Genomic DNA, 20,224 nt, shown 5'->3' on the forward strand with positions numbered 1-20,224 from the left:
ACTAGCCTGCCTAAGCTTTCACTCTCTCTTTTTGTATGGCTTAATTCGTATTTAAGTAATACAAGGTGAAGTCAAAAATAAACAAGACTGACTGGCCAAATAGAAACTACAAGAGTATTTCCTGACAACATCGAGTTTACTTATTCAAAATAGTCCCTTCTGGCCTCGGTACACTATTTTGCGCGATCTAAAAGCTTTTCGAAAGAGTGTTTCAGATCACTGACCGGAATGGGCCTCAGGATATCGGTACAAGCCTTTTGGATGATCTCTACGGATGCAAAACGTTTTCTTTTCATGGCCAAATGCAATTTTCCAAATAGGTAGAAGTCACAGGGAGCCATATCAGGAGAATGTGGGTGATTTATGATTAAAATGCGATTTCGAGTCAAAAAATCAGTCACAAGAGCGGATCGATGAGATGGTGCATTATCATGCAATAAGTGCCTCCTTCACGGTATTCAGGGCGAATTCGACGAATGCGATGCAATAAGCGCTTCAAAACGTCAAGATAGGAAATTGCATTGACGGATTGCCCCATTGGCATGAACTCCTTTTCGTCCAATTCCCTTGGAACAGTAAAATCAAATGGGCATCGACTTTATTTTTGACTTCTCCAAACGCGATTTTTGGGTGGTGGCTCGTCTGGGGCCTTCTATTCGGCACTTTGACGCTTAATTTCAGGTTGATGTTAGAAACACCACGTTTCATCACCAGTTACAATGTTGTAAAGTAAGTTCTCGTCTTTCCTCGCTTCTTTAATGAGATCTTTCGAGCAATTTTTTGTCCTCGGTTCACTGAGACCTTTCGTAAGCTCGAACGATCAGTAAAAATGCGATAAATCGTTGTTTTGGAGATACTCAAGTCCGATTCCATGAATTTCAACGATAATTTCGGTTCATTTTTGATAAATTTACGAGCAATTTCGATGGAGTTTTCGGTGATTACTGATTTTGGGGGCCCGTATGTTCATTGTAATTTATGTCCTCACAACCATTTCTGAAACGTGTAAACCACTCATGAACTCTAGCTCGAGATAGACAATCATCGCCATAAACTTTTTTCATCCTTTCAAATATCTCGGTAAAAGTGTCACCGATTTTAAAACAAAATTTGATATTAACTCTTTGTTCGAAACTCATTTTTGTACCAATGACACAAACAGACTGACACTTTAGACGCAATAACTTCGCTTCGACTGAGCCGAATGTCACCAAGCTTTCACTGGAAGTCAACTAGGGAGGTAACTCCTAACGCACTAACTCGTTAAAAAGATGGCGCCAAAAAAAAAAAATGTGTATGACACCAGTCTGGTTTATTTTGGACTCTACCTTGTAGGTGGTGTGTTATCTCTATTGACGGCGTCCCATCTGAACCCTTGCGGGCAATGTCCGGCGTCCCTCAGGGCAGTATTCTAAGTTCGCTCATTTTCATATTCTTCGTTAATGACATTACAGTATAATTCCTCTTAACCGGCTTCGCATTAACCGGTCGACGGATTAACCGGCCTGTTTACAACAGCAGAGCGCAATGCAATATTTTCCAAGAAATTCACCGGCGAGGCGATGCGGCTGGGATTCCCCCGATATTACGGGGAGATCCCGGCGAAGTAAACTATAAACGATGTTAGATAGAATTTTGTCGTTTGTCGTTTTGATCAATTTGATTTGTTTTTGCTGTGGGTACGGACATAACATAGTTCTTTCCTTAACAATGAGTGCAAAGCGCAAACGAATTGTGGTTTCGATGGATACACGTTTAAAAGTGCTAAGGCGGATTGATAATGGTGAATCCGTAGCGAAAATATGTGCAGAATTTAGTGTTGGAAAAAGCACTGTAAATGACTGGCGAAGAGATAGGCGTTCCAGTGAGGAGTTTTCCTCGAAAATGGAATCTGATAGAAATCTGGGTAGCCGTTGTACGAGAAAAAAACCGATTTACGAGGTCGTCGATGAAGCTTTGTGGATCTGGTTTCTTCAGGAACGTCGAAGAGGTACACCGATTGGCGGCCCAATTTTGAAAGAAAAAGCTTTGGCTATCCACCAGAAGATTAATGTTGGAGGTGACTTTGTGGCAAGTGATGGTTGGCTTAATCGATGGAAGAAGCGACACGGAATTCATTTCGCACAAGCAAGTGGAGAAAAAATGTCTGCTGATACTTCTGGTGCGACAGAATTCAAGACTAAGTTTGGTGAAATGATTAAAACAGAGGAATTATCTCCAGAACAAGTCTATAATATAGACGAGACCGGGCTAAACATTAAAATGTTACCAGAAACAACTTTTCTAGGCAGTCATGAACAGTCTGCCTCTGGCTTCAAAAAGAACAAAGAACTTATTACAGTGGCCGTTTGTTCGAATGCAGCAGGGACTCATAAAATTCCTCTTTTCGTTATTGGCAAGTCTGCTAAACCACGGGCATTCAAAAACTTGAATCTATCTTCCCTTCCGGTTTATTATAAGTCACAAAAATCAGCGTGGATGAATTCAGACTTGTTTAAAGAGTGGTTTAATTTGGAGTTTGTTCCCAAAAGTTAAAAAACATTTAAAAAGTGTAAACTTGCCTATTAAAGCAATTCTTGTGTTAGATAATGCTCCAACCCATCCTCATGACTGCGCTGTAGATTACATAAAATTAGTTTATCTTCCTCCTAATGTGACAAGCTTAGTGCAACCAATGGACCAAGGAGTGATCGAAAGCTTAAAAAGACGATACAGGCGTAAACTTGTTTCTGAAATTCTGCAACATTCGGAGAGTGAAGACAAAGCTCTTTTAGAAGTCATCAAAAAGATCAATATCAAGGACGTTATCTATATGTTAGCTACAGTGTTTCAAGAAATGCCCTCTTCAACGTTTGTTAAGTCTTGGAGAAAACTTTGGCCAGATGTTGAGAATCTAATTGGGATCTCGAATATGGCAGGGACTGAAGAAGAAGAAAACAAATCTACTTTACAAGACAAAGTTATCGGGTAATGAATCATTACAGGCAGAAGATGTGGAAAATTGGATGATAAACTGTGGCCAACACATTGAAACTGAATTTTTGAAGGATGACAAAATCATAGATTTAGCAAACGAAGAACAAGAGGAAGATGATGAGAGTAGTGACGTTGAAGAGGAGAAAACAGTTTCTCATGAAGAAGCCAAAAATTTGATGGAAATTGCATTGAAATGGTCTATGGATAAGTTCGTGCGGTTTTACAACAGATGGCGTAACTTGATTATTATTCCATCGATCCACATTTCCAAACATTCATTGGAGAGCTACTGTCGTAAGGCACAAACGTCAGTATAAGTTTTTTATTTGAAGCGTAAACAACAATATTTTTACCACACTTGAAAATGTCGAATTTCGTGCCAAATAATGTGTTTTTGCGGGGAATTCTTTAATATGAAGAAAAAAGCAGCCGAAAGTCATCGTATCTTGGTGGAAGTTTATGGTGAGCATGCTCTAGCTGAGCGAACGTGCCAGAAGTGGTTTGCATGCTTTAAAAGTGGTGATTTTGGCCGCGCCGCCAAAGTTCATGGATACCGAATTGGAGGAATTGCTCGATCAAGATCCGGCTCAAACGCAAGAAGAGGTTGCAAAAACTTTGGGAGTTGATCAATCAACCATTTCCAAACGTTTAAAAGCCATGGGAATGATCCGAAACTCAAATTTCGAAAAAAAACCGCACGAACTTATTCATAGACCTATTACATTGAGCAGCAACACGAGTCAACAGCATTAGATGTTTTGGTGATTAGAAAATGGAGGGATGTCGCATTCAGAAATTTACTGAAGGTTAAAAAACAGAAGAAAATCACAGACTTTTTTAAAAAATAATTATTACACTTATATTTTATTGATGTAACACATTGACATATCCAAATATGATATACAAAAATATGTAAAAAATGCTTCTCCATTTTTTTATATGTATGTATACAATATATTATATTATACAACTACACTTCGGATTAACCGGCCAAAACGGCAACCGGCCAGGTATGCAGTCCCGAGGTGACCGGTTAAGAGGAATTGTACTGTACTTCTTCCATATGCTCGGTATCTGTTATACGCTGATGACTTGAAAATGTACTCATTAATGAATTCCGCAAATGATATGTCGAATCTTCAAGCTGAGATTGACAGTCTTTATGCGTGATGCTCTAGATTTCATCTTTGCTCTAATATTTAAAAATGTTTCATGCCACTTACTCAAAATCGCGTTTTATTTACAAAAGCTCCGATAGTATTGCTAGTCGTGTCCTGGAGACCGTTGATGAAATAAAATACCTGGGTGTTACTTTTGATACGAAATTGACATTCATGAATCACATTAACTTTATCATTTTAAAATCGTATGCTATGCTCGGTTTCATTCCGCGGAATAGCTCGGAGCTCTCTGATCCATACACATTAAAAATGCTTAATCTGTGGGCAAAAAGTAAGGTGAATTTAGTTGTAAAATGAAAAATCTTTATTTATTCTTGTAAATCAATTTCATCCGCTTCAAAAAAATCCCCTCTCGATGAAATACACTTATGCCAACGATTTTTTCAATCCCCGAAACATGCCAAATAGTCCATTTTCGGTATAGCCATCTGCACCTTCTTCGATTCAGCTTTTATCTCCTCAACTGACTCGAAACGCGTTACCCGGAGTGGTCTTTTGAGTTTTGGGTATAGCCAGAAGTCACTCGGAGCCAAATCAGGCGAATACGGTGGTTGCGGAACGATATGCGTGGAATTTTTGGCGAAATGGTCACGAGGAACGAGTGCAGTGTGAGACGGTGCATTATCGTGATGCAAAAACCAAGAGTTCTTGGCCCATAAGTCTGGTCTTTTTAGACGAACTGCTTCACATAGTCTGAAAGCATTGTTTCACACATATCAACGCGACAACTTTTTTCCAAGAAATTGAGAGTTTTCGGTACCAAACGAGATTTGACTTTTCGTAGGCCCAAATGGTCTTTCAAATGGTTTTCACAATGCTTCTGATATTCCGATAATATGAGTAAGGTCTTTAACAGTCAACCGACGATTTTTGAGCACTAACTCCTTCACTTTATTGACGTGTTGGTCATCTGTTGACGTCGATGGTCGTCCGGAGCGCTCCAAGTCATCAACACGTTCTCGACCCTCTTTGAAGTCTTTGTACCATTTATAAACATTTTTCTGCGACATGGTCGAATCACCAAATGCCTTCTGCAACATGCTAAACGTTTCCGCAGCCGAAATTTCATTCCGGAAACAAAATTTGATGGCACTTCTCTGCTCAATCAAATCAGACATTGTAAAAATCGAAAAATGCACTCTTGGTCGTTTGGTAAACACAAGCGTAAATATATTACTGATAATGGCATTCAACGAAAGTTGGCCCAACTCATGAAAAAATAATTAGAGCGAAATTTTAATCCCGCGAAGTTTGACAAATAAATTCACCTTACTTTTTGCCCACACCTCTTTTGTACGTTCTTACTTTGAGTATGTCACTATTATTTGGTAGCCGTATCATCAATTCTAAATCAAGAGGACTGAGCAAAAAACCAAAAGGTTTTGCTTAAGTATGCTTTGCGGTTTTTCCGATTTACTGAACCTCTTCCTCGTTTACTTTTTTAGATCTCAAACCTTTAGAAAGTAGAAGATCTGTTCTCTCCTTAACTTAACTCTCCTTTGGCATTATAAAGGGAGATTTTAGTATGCTGCCCTTCCGCAAAAAATAAACTTCAATGTTCCAAGAAGAGAACCTCGAAATTTCTATCCTTTTTATGGAAGTAATAACAAAAAAAGGATGCCTAAAACGCGCCAATTGCTCGCGCTCTTAATGCATTCAACCGGATCTCATCTCTTATCGAGCTTGATTTTTCTGTGTCTCAAGTTGTTTTTGATAAACTTGTGAACTTTTGTATACAATCTTATTTAAAATTTATTAGTAGTCTTTAAGAATTTGTTGCTCATAAACTTTATATTTTTAAATAAATAAGTAATGAATTGGATGTGTACAAATACAGGGTGACCGATGGGAATCTGACGTTTTTGAAATGAACAGTACATAGTTATTTTAAATGAAATATTTTATTTTAATACACAAAATTATTTGTCATGACATGCCATTTGAAGATGAACATTATTTTTGAAAAATTACGTCGGGTAAGTGGTGCCCATCCTCCTGAATGCAGTTTTCCAGCCTTCTCCAAAAATTGGCCATCACACGAGTCATCAGTTCAACAGCAATTGTAGCCACTTCTAGCATAACCTCTTTCCTCAAGCTTCTGAGCAACACACATCTTGTAAGGGTGAAATTTTAAGTCTTTCTGTAAAATTGTTCGCAGAGATTCATGGCTCATTCTAAATTCGCGCGCGTGTTTACGTGCAGAGTGCCCAGGGCTACGAGTCAGCGCGGCTCTCACACGCTCGATGTTGTCTGGTGTTCTTGCTGTCTTAGTCGGACCTGGTGGCTTCTTTTTCACAATAGATCCTGTTGTTCGTAGATTATGAACCCAACTGAGAATCGTGTTGCGGCTTGGAACGGTTCTACGACGCCCACGATTGAAACGCATACGAAAAAGTCGCTGCACGGTAATAACAGACCCGCCATTCAGCACAAATGCGTCATACGCAAACATGCGATGTTCAACCGTCCACCGCTCCATAGCTACTGAAACGGCATCGAATGGCGAGATTACTGGCTTATAATTCGCCTCCCTACTCCTCTCACCGGCAGAGTACTAGCCATCCCAAAAACGTCAGATTCCCGTCGGTCACCCTGTATTTGAATAAATTACAATAAAAAAAAATCATATTTTGTTTTTCTTTGCATTTTATTCCATGGGAATGAGTTGTGCGCTTGATTAAGTTCACCTAAGGCCCAGTAAAACTAAACTAAAGTATGTCCAAGACATAAAAGCCTTAAAAAAGTCATAACCTCGTATAGGATAGGTAAAAAATATATTTATAAGCAAATTACAATGAATGCATACCTATTCCAATGGCCAGATGTGTATATGCCTATATTTCATAAAATCACTTTATACTCACCATATACTTGTGTATATTCAGTAGCATACATACATACAAATGTGGCATGTGCACATAATTTTTGTGCCTAAGGCAACACTACTCACGTGTGTGACTTTTTGCTTGTACAGTTGTACATAAATACGTATGTACACATGTGTGTAGAGTACCCATGACCTGATAAAATTCGGTAAAATTGTACAATAAGATCAATTTGTTTCAACTGAGGCTTTCCACATTTCCCTCTGCGCTCTTTCATTCGAATTGAAATGCTGACCAAAAAAGCAATTGTGTGTTTGGGCCCTTGGTAAAAGCACACACATGTATCTATGTATGTATGTAGGTACTTATATACCTAACATGTATATATCTACACTTACACATATGCACATAACTAAGCACCTACATATGTAGGTACATTTTCACTTTTATTATCATAAAATCAAGTCCGGCAGCCACTCCGGTCATATTTACTCACCCCCGTGTGCGGGCATCGTCCTCCCAGTCCAACCGTTTGTCCTTTCTATGCTCGTGTAATCAAGTTAAGTTGAACTGTTTTTGGATTTTTGTGCTGCGTGTTTAGCAAATTAAGGGATTACATTCAATTGAATGCTGGTCACGGGCTACTATGAACCACATTTTACCATTGAAAGTTACCCAGGTGATATTCAGAAATTTGTAAATATGAAAAATATTCAAAAAAAAAAATTTGTTTTCACAGACCAACAGGCTCGTTATTGGATGCTTTTGCTTTAACTAACACTTCAAGGGAACTTTAAATATTTTGGTTTCTCCACTGTATCCGCAAGGGTGGCTTTTTGAATATATTAAAGTGCAAAATATGAATTAAATTAAAAATTTTAATAAATGTGAATGAATTTCCAAAATTAAGTTCGGGTGTCGTTAATATCGGCAAGCCATGAGTGATGTGTGGTAGCCGTTAGAGAATAAAAGAGTAATAAATTAATCTTAAAGCTAGGAAAACTATTCATAGTCAACACTCTTTTGCCAGTTCACTAGTCTTTAAATAAAAATGCCTCGTTAGAGGATAAATTGTCACCAGAGGAATTAGAATCGACAGACTGTGCCTTTTTTACAAGCAATGAACAAAAAAAAACGAAGTAGTTGGAATTTGTTGAAACTTAACTCCTAAAAGGATTACATCACACAAATTATAAAAATGAAATCGGGTTTTCCGTACCAGTTACCAATTCTGAAAAAACTTTTTGAAATGATAAAATAAGGCATAACTATTGCTGGCATATTGAAAAATATTATCAAATAATATGAATAAAACCATTTACAGAAAAAAATATGGTACAACTTTCCTAAAATTAAGAAAAGCAAATAGAAAAGAAATAAATTGATGATATATTCATTGTGCTTTATGCATCAGTTCCTGAATTTAAATCCTCAGAGTAGGAACTTATATCTGACGCAAATTATTCCATGCTCTTATTGTTTCTTCATATTCTACATTAATACTAAAATCGGAACCTTTGATGATTTTTTTTCCTTGCTTTCAGTTCCTTCGAGATGAAAGTAATGGATCTGGCGATAACAGCAAATTAATCGTCAAATCTTTATTGGTATGTATTCTTCCAGTTCTGTGCAGTGTACTCTCTCTTAAACGGACACCTAAGGGACTGAATAGTTTGTCCGCTTATGAGAGATGCCTGCTTATAAGAAAAATATAAAAAGAGTTTATAAAAATGTGTAATAAATGTGTGTTTAAATAGCTTTATTTCCGAAACAAGAATACTACAGAGAAAGAGATATGAAAAATAGCGACAGAGGCAAAGGAAGTTAGTCCCGCGAGAATTTTCCAAATTCTTTGGCAAGTCTTTAAGTAAATATCCTCCAGTTTTAGAGAACGAATATCACTCATTCTTACGACATTGGAACCCAAAATTCGTAACCTTGCACTCACAGAGAAAGTGCTCAGTGTTCCGGAGAAAAAAGAAGATAGCTGATGGTACGAGAAAGGAACAGAACTTGTGGGATTAGCCCTAAATATTCACATCGCTCCGGGTTTTTTTATATTCATGAGTTGAGAAAACATCTAAAAAAACTACTATGTGCAGATGGTTTTAGCTCGTAATAATATTTTATTTAGTTTCTAGATTTTATTCAAAAAGCTAAAATTTTCTTATTCGTTATTAGTTTTAAAGTAATCAAAGCTTTTGTGGATAAATTAGCAGCTTTAATCAAAATATTTTTTTTAATTAAAATATTTCTAACTCCTTTTATTTTGATATCCTTATTGAAATGTCTCACTTATTTATGCAAATATTATTTTCTAGGTAGATGCCAGCCTTTCTTTAAAATACAACAAGATTAACTTTGCCTCAAATGACTTCGCTAGCCTGAACTTTAGTATTTTCAATAATGAACACGAGAATATCTAAATAAATTTAAGTATTTTTTGATAACTGTAACCCCACTTAGAAATATCTCTAGTTTGATGTATTTAATAGTTAATATCTAAGTTCTCGCTGCTCTTTTTGATGAAAATACAACTTTATTCTGAAAAAATGGTTACAAGTGAATCATTGAAAGTATTGCCCATCGCTTGCATCTTTTGATGCTATCCACGGATCAAGCCATTTTTTGATGTTTTCGTATGAATGGAACTGCTGGTCAGCTAGACCATGCGCCATCGATCGGAACAAGTGATAATCGGACGGTGCAATATCTGGAGAACATAATGGATGGGGTAGAATTTCCCATTTCAGTGTTTCCGGGTAGGTTTTAACGGGTTTGGCAACATGAGGCCGAGCATTGTCATGCTGTAGAATCACTTTTTCATGCCTCTCCGCGTATTGCGGCCGTTTCTCGCGCAGTGCTCAGCTTAATCGCATCAATTGAAGTCGATACTGATCCCCAGTGATAGTTTCGCTTGGTTTTAACAGTTCATAATAAATAACACCATCCTGGTCCCACCAAATACATAGCAAAACCTTCGCAGAGTGAATATTCGGCCGAGGTGACGACGTAGAAGCATGGCCGGGCAGTCCCCATGACTCTCTTTTCTTTGGATTGCTGTAATGAATCCATTTTACATCACTCGTTACGATGCGATGAAAAAACCCCTCCTTTTTTGCCGCTGGAGCAGTTGTTCACAGGTGAAAAAACGACGTTCAACATCCCTTGGTTTCAACTCATAAGAACCCAAGTCCCCTGTTTCTGAATCATTCCCAAAGCATGCAATCGCTTGGAAATGGATTGGCGGGTAACTGTTAATACTGAAGCAAGGTCTTCTTGCGTTTGGCTCAGATCCTCATTGAGTAATGCCTCCAATTCCGCGTCTTCGAAAGGTTTTAGCCTTCCTTTACGCGGACGGTCGCCACCATTAAAATCACCGTCTTTGAAGGGACGGAACCAATCTCGGCACATTGTTTCACTTAAAGCAGCATCTGCATAAACTTTTTGTAGCTCTCGATGCGCTTCAGCCGCCGTTTATTTCGAATGAAAGAGGAAAATCAACACTTTCCGCAAATGAAGATTATTCGGCACAAAATCAGACATTTTCACAAAACCAAAAGTGTACGATACCAAAAAAAAATCATTAATGTGTCGAATCAGTTTGTTTACCATATATCTAAGCTTGGTTTATGATGTTTAGGTTGTGTTAGAATCGACTAGCACACACTGCTGGCGGCATCTATTGACAAACAGCGGGAACTTAGTTGCACACCTAGTAGTATTTTAGGTAGATTGTAAACTTAATTGATTTTAATTGTTTAGATGGCAACCCTACTCCAAAAATTATTCTAAGTTAAAATATTACTTAGCACTTCTCAATTGATGCCCAAATTAACGTGATATACTTTTTCGATTATACTTTTTTGATAGTTGGTAGCTCTACCCACCTTGGGGTATGTTTATATTAAATGCTTTCTGAAATAACTTTCATTTGATACCACTACTGTGGTGTCTTATTTTACTTCCATTATTAATTAAATATAATTATTTTTGAGTGGATGGCAACCCTACCTACAAATATTTCTAAATTAAAGCATTTCTCAACACATTTTCTCTGAGAACCACATTGGAATATTTGGTTTAGCTGAAATTCTGGGTGTTTTTTGTTGTTTAGTTGGCAACCTTATGCGAAGAATATTTCTGCATTAAAAAATTACTAAACGACTATCATTTGGTAAAGTATCTTACATATTTAGTTATTATGTTTTGATAGTTGGCAACCCTATTGTACGATATGTTTTGATTAAAGCTTTTTCAAACAACTTTCACAAACAATATTGTAATTACTACTTAAATGCCATATTTAATGAATTGAGTTTTTTTAGGCAGCTGGAAATCTTACTTCAAAGCATTTCTAGGTTAAATTATTTCTAAGCACTTTTTCTCTAATGCCTGCATTGCCAAATTTGAATTTGCTTGCATACCTAATCAGTTTCAACTATTTACATGGCAACCCTACCCAATATTTTTCTGTATTAAATCAAGCATACAAGTAAGCACCTGTCGAATGCAAATAATCTTTTTTTAATCATATCAAAAAGCGCGATATAAGTAACCAGTAAGCGGCTCTGAGTATGACAGCTAGTATTTTATTACAAATTTCATATTTTAATTAAAGTTCAAGTAGAGCTTTCGGCTTTTCAAATAAAGAAGCAAAAAGTTAGACTGCCTAAAAGTATGCAAGTTAAACAAGTGTTCACGAGTGAGTTGTACTCGACAGCAGTTACTGACCCCAGCTTAATACAAATTAGTATTTACCAGTTCCCATCGTGTTAAAGTTACGCACAAATCCCAAAAGGCAAATAAACGTTGAGTAGGTCAGTGCTGTAATTCAATTAAGAGCAATCACTGTGGAAATGCACAGATGTCATACATACACATGAGCTAGCATAGGTGCCAAGTAATGCAATCATGCACACAAATTTAAATGCATACACTCAAACATCTTGAAAGAATTTATAGAAAATGAAAGGAGTGATTGGGGTAAACTTGCCATCAATGAACGAAGTCATAATACACTTTAGAAAGTGAAATTATTCTTTAATCTAAATTGAATAATTTTGCAACAAAAAATGTAACGAATCGCGCGTTTCTATGTTAAGTGATCCAAGCATTTTGGACATTGCTGTATATTTTTCGAAAAACTAGGTTTATTTGTACGCTTGACTATTATAAGAAGTAGACTTTAAAAAATTTGCAAATAACTCCTAATAATAATTAATTTGGAGATTTAATCCATGTTGCAATTTTATTATAGTTTTGTAAAGCGAAAAAAATCTTTAGTTCTTTTTAACATTTGAAAACATTTTTTCCTAATTATTTAGGACAAAATATCCTTAAAAAATGTTTTTTTTTTGGAAAATTTTCAAGTTCTTTTTAATTTCAATGTTCTTTCATGGAACATTTTTTTTTTTAATTTTTTTAGGAAACTTTTTTTTTGGAAAATATTATTTTTCTACAATTGTAAGGGAAACAACGTGCCGAGATTGGTTCCATCGCTTCAAAGACGGTGATTTTAATGTTGACGACCGACCAGGCGAAGAAAGGCTCAAAACCTTCGAAGACACTGAATTGAAGGTATTGCTCAATGAGGATCCATGTCAAACGCAAGAAGAGCTTGCTTCAGTATTAGGAGGTACCCGCCAATTCATTTCCAAGAGATTGCATGCTTTGGGAATGATTCAGAAACAAGATACTTGGGATCCTTATGACTTAAAACCAAGGGATGTTGAACGTCGTTTTTTCGCCTCTGAACAACTGCTCCAGCGGCAAAAAAGGAAGGGTTTTCTTCATCGCATCGTGACGTGTGATGAGAAATGGATTCATTACAGCAATCCAAAGAATATAAAATCATAGGGACTGCCCGGTCATGCTTTTACGCCGTCGCCTAGGCCGAATATTCACGCAGCGAAGATTATGCTATGTATTTGGTGGGAACAAGTTGGTGTTATTTATTATGAACTGTTAAAACCAAGCGAAACCATTACTGGGGACCGGTATCGACTTCAATTGATGCGATTGAGCCGAGCGGTACGCGAGAAGCGGCCGCAATATACGGAGAGGCATGAAAAAGTGATTCTACAGCGTGGCAACGCTCGGCCTCACGTTGCCAAACCCGTTAAAACCTACCTGGAAACACTGCAATGGGAAATCCTACCCCACCCGCCATATTCTCCAGTTATTGCGCTGTCCGATTATCACCTGTTCCAATTGATAGTCTAGCTGACCAACAGTTCCATTCATATGAACACATCAAAAAATGGCTTGATCTGTGAATAGCCTCAAAAGATGAACAGTTTTACTGCGATGGTATACGATGCGGCCGCCGTAGCCGAATGGGTTGGTGCGTGATCACCATTCGGGATTCACTGAGAGGTCGTTGGTTCGAATCTCGGTGAAAGCAAAATTAATAAAAACATTTTTCTAATAGCGGTCGCCCCTCGGCAGACAATGGCAAACCTCCGAGTGTATTTCTGCCATGAAAAAGCTCCTCATAAAAATATCTGCCGTTCGGAGTCGGCTTGAAACTGTAGGTCCCTCCATTTGTGGAACAACACCAAGACGCACACCACAAATAGGAGGAGGAGCTCGGCCAAACACCTAACAGAAGTGTACGCGCCAATTATTTATTTTTTTTATTTTTATACGAGATCTACCAGAAAGATGGGAAAAAGTAGTAGCCAGCGATGGACAATACTTTCAATGATTCACTTGTAACCATTTTTTCAGACTAAAGACGTATGTTCATCAAAAAAAAAAACAGCGAGCACTTAGTTGCGCACCTAATATAAGCATTTCTAAAATGAATTTTATTGATAGGTGTGTAAATAATTTTAACTAACCCATAAATGCTCTTATAAAAAGTATAATTGTTAATTAAATGACAAATGCGTATGAAAAAAAAAACAATTGCAGTTGCTCCTTTCAAGAAAAAATGCTATGCAAACGCCATTCGTTTTTATATTGCTTTGAGAAAGAAAAAACAAATTAAATATGTATATAACTTCTGCTCAAATATGAACGAGACGTTATCAATAAAACGGTCCGCGGATGACATATGGCAAAAATAAATTTTTTGTTTTTTGGTAAGACTGTTATAAGCTTACATGGCAAATTTTAGCGTGATATGTCACATAGTTTGTTTTCTGTGCTACTGTAAACAAGTCAAGCTCGAGTGTGTTCTTCGAATTCTCTTTTATGACTTCAATTGTCTCAAAATGTTTTCCACGGAGCGGCAACTTGAGCTTGGGAAACAGGAAAAAGTCGCATGGAGCCATATCAGGCGAATACGGTGCTTGCGGAACGATATTAACATTATTTTTGTTCAAATAATCGCGAACAAGACGTGATGTATGAGCTGGTGCATTATCGTGATGCAAGAACAATAACTTGTTGTCCCACAATTCCTTCCTTTTAAGACGAATGTTCTCGCGCAAACGCTTTAAAACGTCTAAATAATATTCAGCGTTAACCGATTTTGCGATTTGTGCGATTTTCAAGCACATTTTCCTTTACTTTTCCGATGTTTTCGTCGTTTACTGATGTTGCTGGACGACGTTCATGAGGCAAGTTTTCAACCGATGTGCGACCCTCTTTGAACGACTTGTACCACTAGAAAACACGTGCACGCGATAGATCAGAGTCCCCATAGGTTGTCTGCAACATTTTTAAGGCGTCTGAAGCCGAAATTTTGTTGGAAGAACAAAATTTCAAACAAATTCTTTGTTCAACTTGAATTTCCATCGTTAAATTCTATGAACACACTCGAGCTTGACTTGTTTACAGTAGCACAGAAAACAAACTATGTAACATATCACGCTGAAATTTGCCATGTGAACTTATAACAGTCCTACCAAAAAACGAAAAATTTAGTTTTGCCATATGTCATCCGCGGACCGTTTTATTGATAACGTCTCGTTCATATTTGAGCAGAAGTTATATACATCCAAAAAGTGTATGACATGTACAATGAAATGCCAATTGATAACACAAAAAAAAAAAAATTATAAAGCTACGACATAAAATTGAATATCATTTTCAGAATTTTGTTTTTTTTCACTTTCTAGTAAAAAAATCGCAAAATATGTGAATTTGTTTCGTTGCTACAGTTATAAAGCGAAAGGTTTTTGAAGCTGTTACTTGCCAACCATAAGCTTCTAAATAAATGAAATAAAAACGCTAAAAATTAAAAAAAAACTCATTCTAAAATAAATATTGATAAACCGCCAGTGCGCCTATATTTTAAACCATACTGTAAGTTTGTGCTGTTCATATGAGTCTGTGCCTGTGCTATTTGGTTCATTTCTGATGTTACTAGTAGTTATCACCAACAAAAATTTAGGTGCTCGAACAACAAAAATGCAAAATTAATAAACAACTGTTGAAACTAGGTTTGTCCAGTGCAATATGTAGCAGGCGGTGGTGCCTCTACCGGCGAAGAGGTCAGTTGATAAGGCCGCAGCGTATCATTCGGCTTCATACGAATAATATTTGAATCTATAAATTAGCTGCCGCTTAGCGAATCTGATTCAGTTTAAGCTTTAAACTTGACAAGCAAACAGAAAAATATACAAAGTGAGTGCTGGCAAATAAAAAAAAAATTGTGAATATAATATTATATACACTTACATGCATAGTAGAGAAAACACCAAAAAAAAAAAATTAAAAATAAATAAATTCAGAGACTATGCTCTGTAATCCTTTCTATTCAAACAACTAACGCATTTAATACATTTTTTCTCCGCCAGTTCAATATGAAAGTGCTGTTCCTCCTCACTCTCTGCATTGCCATGCTTTTCGGCGTCATGGGCCAGAGCTGCCCATCCAATTTCAAATGGGATAGTGGCAATAAACTCTGCTTGGCTGAGCGTCCCATTCATGGCGAATGTCCTGCAGGTTCGCTATACAACTTGAACTACAACAAATGTGTTTATGCAGCTCGCGGTTGAATGCAATTATTTTGTGTCCCTGTTTTGTTGGATTATTTAATGTATAAGAATAAAAATATGGAAAATTAGAATTTGTTAAATGTTTGAATTTTTTCTTTAATTTTTCATGTGGAAATTAAAAAAAAATATATATATTTTTTTTACTAAAAGGTGATATGATAATAACTAAAATTGCTTTGATAGGGAAATATTAATTTAATGGAAATATTTACACTCAAACTAAAATTGCTTTGATAGGAAAATATTAATTTAATGGAAATATTTACACCGAGGTTATTAATTTGGTAAAAAGTTTGTTGATAAACGGATGTTTTTTAAAATTAAATTGAAGACCTTTATATTCTTAAAAAAAAATTATGGTTCTAAAAACAAATACACAGTTATTCACTCTTATCGAATTTTTTTTGTACTCTCAAATAAATTACCTTTGTTTGGACTGCCGAACTCAGATGGCCTGTAAGCGAGCATTTAGCAAATGGACCTTGTAGTAAGCGGCAGATAAGGCGGATAATTTCTTTAATGCCGTAATTTTTCGTACATTTTGCATTTGATGCTTTTTATTAGAAGAATATAGTTATATAGGGTTTTCCAATAAGAGGTGTTATTCCCGTAAAAGATCAATGGTTTCGTTGCTTCATCTCTCGATAGCGCAGTCCATTCGCAGTTCCTGTTGCTCCAACTTCATTTTCGAAAAAGTAAGGTGCAATGACTCCGCTGGACTATAAACCGCACCAAACAGTCAGACATTGAGGATGGAGAGGCTTTTCAACAATGACTCTTAGATTTTCTGAGCCCCAGATCCGACAATTTTGCTTGTTGATCAAGATGATTTTTCGATGTAATTCCGGATCAGTTTCATGCATTTCAACGACCCAATCAGCAAAGACACGACGTTGTTGATGATCGGTCGGCTTGAGTTCTTGTGTTAACTGGACTTTATAAACCTTAAGACCCAAATCTTTATGCAAAATACGGTGTAATGACGGTTGTGGAATACCTAATTCCAAAGAACGACGAGGAATGGACAAACCTGGGGTTTCTTCAACACTTTCGGCTACAACAACCATATTTTCGGCTGTTCTTGAGCGACTTACACGGGTTTTATTCTTCACATCACTAACTTATCTCAACAGCTCTAATTAATTCACCAATTTCTGTATTGCGGTCCGAGAAGGTGCTTCACGATGACCCAAAAATGTTCGAGTTTTACGAACCATCTCTGCCAAATTTTCAACATTTTTATAGTGAATTTTAATAATTTTAATAATTGCGGCAAAATCATTTATCCCGTCTGGTGGAATAAAGATTTAAGTGAGCTCAGGAAAATTACAAGAGAAATCTTTAACATCTGCTATAAATATAAATACAAAGACTGTCTTAGGGAATACAAGAAAGCAATCAGAGAAGCTCAGACAAAAGCTTGGAAAGAAAGTCTTATGCTAGGGCATATTCCAAAAAGCTGGAGAGATGTACATCCAGCAATCGCTGGAGAATTTTAAGAATAAAGAATAAACTGATGGTTCTGAAATATTTCGCTGTATCTACCAGCTTAGGAGAAAATCGCATTAACCGCTTATATATGTATATATAATTGGCGCGAATACCTTTTTTAGGTATTTGGCCGAGCTCCTCCTCCTATTTGTGGCGTGCTTCTTGATGTTGTTCCACAAACGGAGGGACCTACAGTTTCAAGCCAACTCCGAACGGCAGATATTTTTTATGAGAAACTTTTTCATGGTAGAAATACACTCGGAGGTTTGCCATTACTTGCCGAGGGGCGACCTCTATTAGAAAACACTTGTTTCTTTATTTTGGTGTTTCACCGAACATACGTTCTTTCTGAATTCCGAATGGTAGTAACGTACCAACCCATTCGGCTACGGCGGCCGCCGTAGGTTCGAATCTTGGCGAATGCCTATCTCAAAAGTAAAATCTGCAGAGACAGCTCTTCATGAGGTTGTTAGTACGATTGAGAAGAGCATAGAATACAAACAATACTCACTAGTCACTTTTCTCGACATAGATGGGCTTTTAACAACGTTAGCGCTAGATCCATAATTGAGGCTCTTAATATGTTAGGCACAGACATAGGTCTCAATGTATAGAGAGCATGTTTAAAATTATAATAATCATCGGTGAGGTAGGCAGCAGCACGGTAAAACGCTCTGTCAACAGGGGAACACTTCAGGGAGGGATCTTATGCCCTTTTCTGTGGTTATTAGTTGTCAAGAATATCCTTATCAAATTCAACTGAGAGGGAATTAAAGCAGTGGTGTATGCGGATGACATAGTGCTTATTGAGATTATGGAAGGAGCACTGGGATTACTCAGTAATTGGGCCACTGGCTGTGGTTATGTGTAAACCCGAGCAAAACTAAACTGATGCTATTCACTAAGATAACCATGATATCAAACTTTAATCTCCTAAAATTAAACGGCGTTAGTCTCACGCTAACCCAACAGGCAAAATACTTAGATGTCATCTTAAATCCCAAACTCAGTTGAAGGTCCAACGTAGAGTACAGGGTAAAGAAAGCGAATATAGCACTTTACACGTGTAAAAGAATGTTAGGTAAAAAATGGGGTCTCCAACCAAAACTATTCAATTGGTTCTACACAGCCATTGTAAGTCCAATACTAACATGTGTGGCACTAGTTTGGTGACCTGCAACAGAAAAGAAATACAACAAAACTAAGCTGAATAAGATACTAAGAGCAGCGTGTATCTTAACCGCATGATCGCTTAGCACCAGTTCTACTGAAGCACTTAATGTACTAACATATCTATTACCATTAGACTTACATATAAAAACAAACGCTACTTGCAGCGCGGTGAGACTCAGAGATGTAGGAAGCTGGACAACAAGAGCGCACGGTTCCAGCAAAATCCTCCTACAGGGACCCTTACTGCTCAAAAACCAATCAGGCTTCACAGTTACCGACCTTAACTTTAAGAAAGGCTTTACGGTACGTTTTTTACCGAAAGCCGAATGGAGGAAAGGAAAAGTTATTGGTACATTCGACATTGAAACCTACACTGATGGTTCTAAGATGAACTGTGGTGTTGGGGAGCCGCTCAACATATCCAAATCAATCCGACTTCCTGACTATGCTAGCGTGTTCCACGCAGAACTACAAGCAATCAGAGAACCATGCAAATCACTAGAATACCACAAAGAAATTGTTGCAAGGGTAGCTAGCTTTTCAAACAGTCAAGCAGATGTTAAGGCCTTAGATTCTAATTCTATTTTATCCAAGTTGGTTTTACAGTGCAGACTAAGATCTGCTCTTAGTCATTGGCTTCAAATTACTCTGACATGGGTTCCCGGTCATAGGTACATAGAGGGTAATGAGATGGCAGATGAGCTAGCAAGAAAAGTTCGGCACTAGACATAACAGAGGCGTGGCGGTCGCTTCCCCTTTCAACACAATAAAAACATCGATTGCTGCGCACTACTTTGATTTAGCCGAAAGAAGGTGGAAGCGAATAAATATGAGTAGCACTACAAGAAAAACATGGCCCTCGTACAACATCCCGAGGTCGAATTACCTGTTGGGATGCTCTCGTCCAAACATTTGACATATAATTCAACCCTTGCAGGTCACTGGAAAGTAGGGGATCACGCAGCCAGACATAACCTCCATTTCAATCCCATCTGCAGAAGCTGTGAAGCGGAAGGGGTGACAGAAAGTCTCTTCCACTATTTATGCGATTGCCTCGGTCTAGCTAGAGCAAGACTTCGCTCCTTCTGCAAGCTAATCTTACAGCAAATTAATGAAATCTCAGGCATAGAGATAAAAAGTTTGCTGTTATACGTAGATCTAACGAAATGGATCTGACCTAAGCAAAACAAAAACAAAAAAAAGACATCTCCCGAGAACAGTGGTGGTAAAACGGCGCTAGTCGCTAATTACGAATATTTCAGCAGGAATACTCAACCAGTACAACAAAAACAACAACAACCCTTGGCTGATTGTGAAGAGGTGTCGAGCATAACCTCCATTGAAGCTATTGGGCAGGTCCGCATCGCCCCCATGATGCACACGCATTCTAAAGACTGAAGTATATATATACTCGTACTTTATCTTAATGGCAGACGATCTCATACTGGCTATTTGCTAGTATAGAATACATTCCATTTAAAAATTCATGTTTGTTTAAATTCAATTACAGAGCGAAAATGATTAAAAATATAAACTTTTGTTTTGAAGGTTTTTAGAATTTATTAGAATAAAAATAGCAATTACCGTTAAAAGGAAAATCCAGCATTCCGAATTTCCGGTGTGACTA

At 37.3% G+C, this 20,224-nt stretch overlaps 1 protein-coding gene across 1 annotated transcript; it reads left to right on the forward strand.

Moving 5' to 3' along the window:
* The first annotated feature begins 1,710 nt into the window (after window positions 1–1,710).
* On the forward strand, window positions 1,711–15,933 carry LOC129250145 (jerky protein homolog-like). Its single transcript, XM_054889805.1, has 2 exons — window positions 1,711–2,346; window positions 15,733–15,933. Exons 1-2 carry the CDS (start codon window positions 1,711–1,713, stop codon window positions 15,931–15,933), a joined length of 837 nt encoding a protein of 278 aa, XP_054745780.1.
* Window positions 15,934–20,224: the final 4,291 nt, after the last annotated feature.

The sequence above is a fragment of the Anastrepha obliqua genome, chromosome 1, assembly GCF_027943255.1.
Source record: "Anastrepha obliqua isolate idAnaObli1 chromosome 1, idAnaObli1_1.0, whole genome shotgun sequence".
NCBI lineage: Eukaryota > Metazoa > Arthropoda > Insecta > Diptera > Tephritidae > Anastrepha > Anastrepha obliqua.

Bases quoted from the DNA above. Each gene is read 5' to 3' on its own strand.
- LOC129250145 (XM_054889805.1), top strand. From the start codon at position 1,711: ATGAGTGCAAAGCGCAAACGAATTGTGGTTTCGATGGATACACGTTTA. The intron at 2,347-15,732 runs GTTTGTTCGAAT...TTTCTCCGCCAG, and splicing joins AAGAACTTATTACAGTGGCC to TTCAATATGAAAGTGCTGTT.